Here is a 10,230-nt window from a genome sequence, read left to right on the forward strand (position 1 = left end):
TCACACACACACACATTTATAGTCTTGATTCTTATCTCCTTACTTTAAGAATAATAGTGATGCCTTCTGCTTTGGAAAGGATAGTGGGAGGTCCCTAAGACAGTAGAGCCCTTCTGCTGTCATTAATAATGGGGCTTTATTATAACTCCAGTAAAGGAAAGCAATGCCAGCAAATTTTGTATAGATTCTGCATCCTTGAACTAGAAATGTTCTTTTCAGGGTTTTGAAGAAATGGGTCTATATTCTGCTCAAATGACAGCAGGTGTCAAAATTGCCCTCCTGCCCTACAGTCTGTCATTAAATCTAATTAGATCCAAACCCCAAAGGAAGGGCCAATTTGTAGTCCAACGTCCTGTAGCCTTGTCCTCTCCCCAGATGACAGAGCCTGCCCTGAACCTCTCGGCTGGCACATTCCTGGGAGCCTGGGGTCCTCAGAGGGGGGCCATTCCCCCTCCAAACTGTGACCTCACCACTATTCTCACATCACTGGCTCTCAATCTTCAAAAACCCCTCTCATCTTCCTTCTTCTGGGCCCTCATTACTCCCCGTTTGGGCGGCCAGTGGAGAGTGGTATGTTCAGAAGAGTGGTGTTCTCCGGCATTCTGTAACAGAACGCTGAGCCACTGAGATCTCAAAGCCGGAGGCTTTGTTTCCTTGACTGAAACCACTTCTGAGTTAAGCTCTTGTCAATGGCCACACTTTGCCCACTTCTCTCAGAGTTTTGATGGTGCTGAGGTCACTTCACCGAGCCCTCCTGCTGTTCAAACAGAGTCCGGTTCAATTTTTTGCATCTGACGGAAAAAAACACCCCAACCATCGCTGCGGCTGAGTCAGACCACCAGCTCGGGACCTCCTTAGGCTTCAGGCCACTGGGGAAAGGTCACCAAGTTTGATGTCGGTAAAAAGCCCACAGGGTGATTTGGTAATGATACTCTTCACCTCCCTGTCCTAGCTTCATTCCCCACCCCCAACACCAAGGGGGAGAGAAAATTCCAATTGCGTGTATTCATATTTTAATGAATGCATATTGGTGGAAGTGAAGAATGCTTATGGGTGTGCAGGGTTTATGGAAAAACCCCAAAAAGGTGAAAATTCAGGGTGGCCTCTGGGGTGGCAGGTGACAGTGCTTTTCACACCCGCTGGGGGTCGAATTTGCACCTTGGCTTCAGTGGCCACCTCTGAGGTAAAGATTTCCCACTCTGCACCTCCGTGCTGACCTCTCTCCTGAGTCCCAAAGAGTATTTTCAGTGAAGGTTTCTACCTGGAGGACCCACTGTCAACAACAAAGCCAATGTGCTGAAAACAAAACTCAGTATCTCGGCTCAAAGCCTGCCTCTCCCCGGTGTCCCACCCCAAGGAAGGTCACCAGCATAAACCCAGTCACTCGCGCCAGAAGCCTGGGAGTGCTTCCTGACCCTCACCCTCCGTGTCCTTCCCGTCCTGCCTCCTCCACATCCCCCAAGCCCTTTAACCTCTTTTACCCTCCCCCCACTGCCACTGTCCTTGTCCTGGTCACCCTGTGCCCTGCCCAGGGCACTTTACCACTCTCTAAGTTGGCTCCTTGAGTTTACCCTGGCCCCCTTCGATCCATCCGACCCCGGCACCCACAGCGAGTCTTCTGAATGTAAATCCACCGTAGCCCCCTTTGAGTAAAAACTCTCGGTAGCACTCCGTTGTCCTGGGGTTAAAGTGTCAATGCCCTCACCTGTCCCACAAGGCCTTCCATGTCTTGGCGTCTGCCCGCCTCTCCTGCCTCACCTCTTGCCACGCTCCCCTTTGAATGCTGCCTTCCAGCCAGGTTAAACACCTTTCCGCTCCTCACATATCAGAGTTTTGCTGGTTTCCTGGTTTTGCCTATGTGGACTCCTCTCTCTTCTTCTCATTACTGGAACATAAAACACATACAGAAAAGTGCACACCACATGTATAGCTCAGGGAATGGTCGCAAGTGAACACACCCATATAATCTATGCCCAGACCAAGACCTGAAGAGGACTGGCATTCCAGAAGCCTCCTTCATGCCCCTTTTCACTATTCCCCAAGGGAAATCACTACTCGGACTTCTAATAGCACGGACTGGTTTTCTCCACCTTTGTACTTTATCTAATTAGAACCTGCTGAACTGTGTCAGATGTGTACTACTGCATAACAAACCACCCAGAAACTTCACAGCCTAAAATAACCTTCAAGTCCCACCTCGGTCTCATTAATCACGCCTTGCTGCCATGCTCTTTCATCCGCTTTGCCACCAAGCTTCTTGGAAACTGGCCACACTCCGTGTCCGCCTACCCTCGCCCCCATCCACTCCGCGATCGCTGCCGCATCGTGTGCTTCTGCTGGAGCCGCTCTCGTCGGAGGGCACCGCTTACCTCCTTCGTGTTGAGCCAAGTGAATGGTTTTCAGTCTTTTCCTACTTGACCCCCTCCCCCCAATTCAGTGAGTCCCCAAGTCCTAGTGATCCTCCCCCTTTCCCCCATCACGTATTTGTCCTACGCTCATTATCTCCTGGACGAATCCAGCTGCCTCAAGGATACCTCCCTGTCCCAAGAAGCCGTTTCAGACTTGTCATTCCGACGCGGTTTCCTCTGATTACAAATCTGGACAGGCTTGCCACTCATCATGGAATAAAACCCAAACTGTAGCAAGGCAGGAAGGCCCTAGACCGGGGCCCGGCTCCCTTTCCGGGCCCTTTGCCTGCCCTGCGCCTGTGCCACCGTCCACTCTGCGGGCCCGAAGACACGCCCCGGGGGGTCTGCTGACAGCTTCTCTCCTACCTGGGATGCCCTTCGCCCCCTTCTCCCCTCAGATCCTCTACTTCTCCCCTCCATCCTATCTCTGATGCCGCCTCTGTAAAACTGTGCTGTTAACAGCTCCTTTTCTGATCCTGTTTGCTGCTACCGATATTAATAGCACTCATCATTATTATAATAGGTTTGGCTCACTCCCTCTAGAACTCAAGCTCCTCAGGGCAGCATCTTTATTTTGTTCTGCTACATCCCAGGCTCCCACAACTGTGATAGCACATAGTAGTCACTCAATAAACACCAGCTAAATGAATGGAAGGGTGACATTAATTGAGCCCTTATTTGCCAGGTGCTTTTCATGCAGGATCTCATTCCCGCCTCACCGCAGCCCTGTGAGGAAGGAACTCCATTTCCATCCCAGTTTGGCAAGGGGAGAAACTGACACCTAATGACATTAAATAGCTTGCCCAAGGTCACGTAGCTGTTAGATGGCAAAAGCTAGGGCTTGAACCCTGATGTGTCCAAGCTCTAAATGACCTCATCCTACGATCGTGAGCTTTGTCTGCAGTGGTGCTTTGCACAAAACTCTCCTGGAGGTTAGAGAATCTGGTCTTCAGCAAATGGAATGGTTATCTTGAAGTACTGGAGGTATCTCTTTACATATTAATCTCTTCATCATAGTATGAGTTCTCAGAGACTAGGAAGTGAATTCTAATTATTTTATTTCTCCACCACCACTACCCAAAACTCTAAACAGCCGGCACAGTGTCTTACAAATTTGTGTTCATTAAATGTTTGCTGAATGAAATAATGGGCATGCTGTTAAAAGGCGGTATTTGGTGGTCAGTCCTTCTTGTCCAGTCAGTAATTTTGAGCCCTGTCCTGACCATCGACCCGAGTCCAGCCCCAGCTGCTGCCTCTTCTAACTGTGTGCTTCTTCAGCACCATAGAGGCTCCCGGCCATCCCTGGCTGACCCCCCCCTCCACCCTGACCCCAGCCCTTTGTCATCCTTCCTGTCATCATGAAATCCCCTGCCTGTCTTCCTGCTGTCAGGGGCCTGATCACGCAGAATGAGTTCTGCCCACCCCTCTCCTCCTCTCCACCCCACGCCCTGCTGGAACCTGGCTGCTTCCCGGGTCATTCTTGACAGGCAGGGCAACATGACATTTATGTAGATAATTGGAACACAGTTTGGATTGTGATAAACAGAGAGTCACGAGGCAGGACAGGAGTTATGAAGCAGGAGAAATTCCTTGTTAAATGATAGAGGAACTAAAAATGAATAAAGTCACTGTCTTTTTCATCCTGACATTTTTTTTTTTTTTTAAATACAGAGCTTAGCTTCTCTCAGTTTGTCAATTATTTAGGATTGCTGATTGCAAGTAATAGAAACCGAAGTGGTTTAAGCTGAAAGGGGAAATTTATAGTAAGGATACAGAATCTCTAGGAACCCAAAGTTTGGAACGCAGCCAGGCCTAGGGGAGATATGGAAGCAGCTTCAGGAAGACAGTCCAGGATCTGGGCAGCATCCTCTCTCCATGTTCTCTCTTCGCTGTCTCTGCACATCTGCCTCATTCTTCTCTCTCTGTAGACCACTTGCCTACACACCGCATGGCTGCCAGTGGTTACTCAATGTCTATTTGGCGAGAACGCCTAGCTCCAGCAAAACCACCAATCCCCAGGGAAATCTACCTGATTGGCCAGCACGAGCCAGGTCCCCACACCTGTCCAATCACCTGCCACCAGCAGAGCAGCTGATGTTGTTCAACATGGCTGCCAAGTGCCCGTTTCTGTGCCAGAGAAAGCAGCAGAAAGGATCCTGTGGGCTGAGCTAACGCTCCACAAAGGCCCACTACACTTTGTTCTGTTGTCTGATAATGCTCTTGTACAAGAATTCTGGATGCTTCCCTGGGAATAGAACATGTGAAGAGGCATCGTACCTTTGACAGGCTTTTTCAAAAACAAATACATAAAAATGAATTGCCATTTAGGAAACCTTACCTTACATAACTAAGACAATGTTCTGCTGGTAGCTCCTAGCAGGTTTTTATGCCAGTTCCGTTCACTGAAGGCTTAGCATCCTGGCTTCGACCAGGAGCCTCACGCACATCCAGATGGCCCACTGGACAGCCGCGCTCGAGGTAAAGCAGCTGGTGTTGCCTCCTCCTCGGGGTCTTACACACCTCCCCTTCAGTGCCAGAGTTCTCGCCTCCTTCTAATAAGGCAGCGTCGTCAGGTCTGCGGAGACAGAATCCCCTCCCTTTGAGGGTTCCACACCCTGATGAATTCTGAGAGCACTAAGCTGGGTCACTGCTCCTTTGATGTGGTTTGAGGGCAGGTGAGAGGGAGCTAGGATAGATCCTTCTTCCGTTCTGATCTGGCCTTGCCCATTCAGCGGTCCGCCAATCCAAGGCTGGGTAGGTGTTAACTGAAACGTTTATCCAGCTCAAAAGTGGGAGCACTAGAGTTAAGTTGCCCAAGGCAGGTCCAAAGTTCCGCATCCGTCTTTCCCGGACTTGGCCCCGTGGGCACGGCTACACTCGCTGCGGCCGGTGCCAGGGAACACAGACCCGGCCTGGGCCGCCGGGCGCCATCTTGGAGGAGGGATTCTCCCCCTCCTGAGGCGTATTGTATTCCGCCCACGCTTTCTCAGTGACTCCTCCCCCAATTGTCTTCCAGGCTCCCCGGGGACAGCAGGCCGCGTGTGCAACCTGACTTCCCGTGGCATGGACAGCTGCGAAGTCATGTGCTGCGGGAGAGGCTATGACACCTCCCGCGTCACCCGGATGACCAAGTGCGAGTGTAAGTTCCACTGGTGCTGTGCCGTGCGCTGTCAGGACTGTCTGGAGGCCCTGGACGTGCACACGTGCAAGGCCCCCAAGAGCGCTGACTGGGCGGCTCCCACATGACGCCGGCGGAAGGCCCCGCCCACCTGCCCTCCTGCAAGGACTCTGGCCGGTCTGCAAGGACACTGGGCCTCGGGGTTTTCTCGGGGAGCTATTTCCTAAGGCATGTGACCTTTGTCTCAACAGAAGCTCCTTCTCCCGCCGCGGGGGCCACAGGACGGGGGCCACATGCCGCACATAAAGCATGCCTTATCCTCCCCGACTGCCAGCATTCTGGGGGCACACCTCTTCCTTGTCAGGACAGACAGCTCGGAGGGAAAGGGGGGGACGGGGGGCCGATCCCCGTCTCCACCCACCTAGACGTTTCCTCTTTCTGGAGCACTTGGCCAGAGGGGAAAAGAGTGTCCCAAAGGAGCTTTTTCTGTGTCTCACAATAAATGCTCACAGTTACCAAACTCTATACTTCTCTCTGGAGGGTAAAGACAGCAGGACCAACTGCCATTGAATTAACTTTAAATCTTGAAAAGACCAAGCAAGGCTTTTGCCTGATCAAGTGATTTTCACAGCCACCCCCTCCAGGGCTGATTGGTAATTGCCTGGAGAACGATGGCTTTCAATGAACTTTTGGTTTAAATGCATATTTTTCAAGGCATTTATTGCCATATTAAAGTTTGGTGTGACCAGACAGGACCGGTGTCCTTCGGTACAGTTTGGAATCTTTACAATAGCAAGAGCCTCAGAAAGGACTTGCTTTGCATTACTGTCTGCTTGATATAAAGAAGCTTTAGGGAAGGAGACTTCCTTCTTAGGATCTGAAAGGAATTTAAAAGAAGATTGATGATCTGGCAGTATTCTGTATCTATTGGGGGAAGATGGAGAAAAATAACTTAGTGAGTGGAATATCAGAAAACATGTCTGTACAGATAAGGAAGAAAAGGGGGAATAAAATTCCTATCTGGTATGATGCATGTGACCCCTGGAATTTTGTAGTTGAAATGGCTTTGAGAAAGAAAACTTTGAGGATGACAAGATCAGGGAACCAGCATGCTGACAGAGAGGTTTCCAGAGCTAAGTCACGCCTGGACAGCCTTCACCATGAACAGATGCCCAGAACGAGTTGGCCACATGTGCCAAGCGCATCAGCTGTACCCATCACCCTTCAAGCACGTTTGAAAGAGCTGTCATATTGAATTGTGTTCATCTGAGGCTGACAAGATGACAAGACACCATAGCTTAGAGCAAATGACACAGAGCCTTGTTTATAAAGTTGGCAACCCTAGTATATTATATTGCAAACAAATCATCATTTGGAGATTATATTTTATGGACCCAGCTGTAATTATGGGAACATCAACATGCAAATTATGGCTGGCTTTGGCCATGAGCCAAAAGATGACATCCAAGGAAAATACAGACGCTGCCGCCCCATTTCGTATATTAAATGAAAGAAAGGCGAAATATCTGAAGTTATGTCTCATCCCGTCGGTACAATTAGGTTCTGGTTCTCAATGTGGTCTCTTCACATTTACTAAGATGATGTTCTATTCTATGCATCTGGTGTCCAGTGACTGATACTCGCTCACTCATTGAGAGCCTGGTCTTCAGTTTCTCCGTCCTTGCTCTGCAGCAGGACATCTAGACTGAAGCTCACGGACAATAGCCTGCCGGAGTACTTTGTCAGAATTATTGCTTGCCTCCTAGCCCTCATCAAAATGACAGAATTCATCTCCTTTCTTTCACTCCCAAACCCCAAAATTTGTCATCTGATTTTTCCAAAGTAGCTCTTTCCTCTTTTTATCCTATGGATTCAGAAGGTGGGAAGAGTGGAGCGGGACAGTTGCTCTGAGCTCAGTGTGGGCCTTTGGGGGCGAGTGGGAAGGCTGGGCAGGTGGGCTGTCTTAGTTACACTGCAGCTGCCTGTGAATGCCTTTCTGGGGGTGGTGGTGAGGGGACTTGCACAGTGGTCCCACAGCCATTAGCCTGCTGGATGAACTATGAAATCATAAATCCACGAGTGTATTTAGAAATGGAAAGGATCTAAGAGGACATCTCAGCTCCCTCCAGTTTGTATCTGGGGCAGCTGAGACCAAGAGGGGTGAAAGCCTGTGTGCACTTACTGCAATTGCCCCCAATCTCCATTGCAAACAGAGGAATCAGGAAAGCCAAGCACTTTATCTAGTTTGTCTCAAAATTAACCCAAGTGGATTCTAAGTCATTTTAGCATCCAAAGGGGATGGTCATGATTTCTTTTAATTGTTGGGATGTTTTGATCTGACTTTCATTTCATGCTGAGATACATCGTTCTTGATAAGGAGCAAGGGCACAGGGCATATCCATATAGAAACCTGAGTTAACTTTTCTGATCTGTAAGGGAGACTACGGCAGCCATCGCAAGTGGCAGTGGGTGTGGTCATCATGGAGGGCGTGATAAGAGAATGAAGTATTTTTATCTGCTTTTACTTCTGAAAGAGGAAATCTCCACTCTTGGGGAAAACAAATTTAAAAAGAGCTGAAGATAAATTCCAACTCCTTTTCTTTAGGGTTTGGTTGAGGATCAATAGGCCTTGATTCTAGGGTATACTGAGCTCTTGATTATCTGAGGCTCTTAAGGGAATGTACGGCACCCATTACCCAAAACAAAATGAAAGAATCCATTTAGTTCAGATCCCTTACAAATTCCCTCTCAATGAAAATCTTATGATAAAAGAAAGATTTCTAGGCCCCAGGGGTTGCCCATTAATGTTCTGCAATCGCTGAAAAAGTTCCAACACAATAGAGCTTGACCATCTCAGCGGAGTTTTCTACAATAAAGATATCATCTGCACCCGACTCTGACTCTTAACAAATGAGTTGTCTTCTTCAAAATAAACGTGCCTCCCTACACTGGCCTGCAGTTTGGAAGACTGGACTGGACTGATCTTTGTGCTCTGTGAGCATGCTTGGTCAGGGTGCATCCCGGTTACACCTCGGACAGCCTCTCACACACAGGCTCCCACATAAAAGCCCTAAGTGCCATGACCACACTCAGCCAGGGCTCTTTGCCCCTCCGGGTGGGAGGCCCCAACATAATCTGGATATTGCCAGACTGAAAGGAACATCCCTGAAGGATCTACCAAATGGCAATATATTCTGTATGGGGTCGGGTGATGGGAAGGGGAAGAGCCAGGTGGCTGTTGCCATGTGACTGGCTGAGCTTGGTGACAGCGCAAAGCGGCTTTTTCAGCTCCCGCGGGTAACCTCTGCCCTGCCTTCCACTGTTGCTTCCCTGTCCCTTCCCAGCACCTACTTCCCAAGACACCAGGAGACCTAGAGGGGCAGGGCCTCAGGCCATCGCTCACGTTCCCCGAACCTGTCGTACCTGTCATGTAGCTCTGCACGAGGCTTCCAAGGTTGATGTCAAGAGATGTTCTCGATTGTCATAACCATATTCCTTTCCATTGGAGTTATCAAGAAGCTCGAAAACGTTAGGTATCACATTTCTTTTTCAAAGAAAGTAGCTTTAAAGTCAGAAAATCTAGCTTCACATTGACATTTCTCAGCCTGATTAATCTATTAAGGGATCTCACATCAGCTCTACAAAACCTAAAGCAGGGCTCCCTCGGAGGCACCCAACACGACCGTACATGCACTTGTCCTCGCTGGCGTTTTCAGGCCAAGATATTGTTATTACTGCTCATTTATTAAAGGCTAGCCTGGGGCTGGTGGTGTCTCGCTCAGCTGAAGAACATTCATCTCCCCGTCTTGCCTGCTCTCCAAATAAAGGCTCAGAGAGGTGTCCAATCGACCAGAACCATTCTTTTGTGTCTATTTACTGTACTTCAACCTGGGTTTCCTTATCTTAAGAGTAAGAAGCATACTCTTAACAAATAAACCTCGCCAATTCCAAAGCTGGTAAATTGCTCTTGTTAGGTCTGTGCTGACCTTCTGAAAAACAATCCACCGGTATAAGCTCACAAGGGCGTGCTTATTTTGACCTTCTCCTTACCTAGGCAGAGAAAATTTTCACTCATCCATGAGAATGTTCTTTACATTTTTCAGGGGATCAGCAAGGTGACAGGTGGTTTGCAAAGCCCAACATGATTATTATTTTTCTAAATCATAGTTGTTCCAACTGTAGTTTTTCTTCCCCTGATATTCACATGATTCCTGTTTAACCAAACCTCCCACTTCCACGAGCTAATAAAAGTGTCACGCAGATTGTTACAAAGAACTATTGTTATTTACAAGTCTACATCTTTCGCGAAATCAAAACATAATAAAGTGAATTTTCAGTGTTGACTTTGTTATTTTAAACTTGTGATAGTCTTGCCAAACTTCTGGTGGAAAGAAATCCCTGCAGGTTATGGGAATTATTCCCTTGTCTTCCTCAGGAATATGCTTCCTACACAACCTCATCAAGAGGTGGCTTTCAAGTTTGTGAAGATTTTCAGGGAAGCCAGTTGGCTTCCCTTACTGATAAATACTCTTGTGAGCTCACGGGTAAGGCTTATATTCCTGATTGAGAAATCATTCTGCATTTTCACCCTGTGTTGCCATTTAAGTGCCTACCCTCTCTAGGTGCCAGCACGCTTTGGCTCTGTTTTTAAATTCAGTGTGTCTCCACAGCAGCTAGACCCACCCTCGTTGACCTCTCTGAATT

At 48.5% G+C, this 10,230-nt stretch overlaps 1 protein-coding gene across 1 annotated transcript in view; it reads left to right on the top strand.

Moving 5' to 3' along the window:
• The window catches only part of WNT2 (Wnt family member 2), a 45,185-nt gene extending 35,318 nt beyond the window's left edge, over window positions 1–9,867 (top strand). Inside the window, exon 5 of the mRNA XM_040644072.1 lies at window positions 5,425–9,867. Coding sequence (XP_040500006.1) covers window positions 5,425–5,654 — 230 coding nt within the window. The 3' untranslated portion in view covers window positions 5,655–9,867. The remainder of the gene's footprint in view (window positions 1–5,424) is intronic.
• Window positions 9,868–10,230: the final 363 nt, after the last annotated feature.

This window comes from Ursus maritimus, unplaced genomic scaffold (genome assembly GCF_017311325.1).
Source record: "Ursus maritimus isolate PB19 unplaced genomic scaffold, ASM1731132v1 scaffold_3, whole genome shotgun sequence".
In the NCBI taxonomy this organism is placed as follows: Eukaryota; Metazoa; Chordata; class Mammalia; order Carnivora; family Ursidae; genus Ursus; species Ursus maritimus.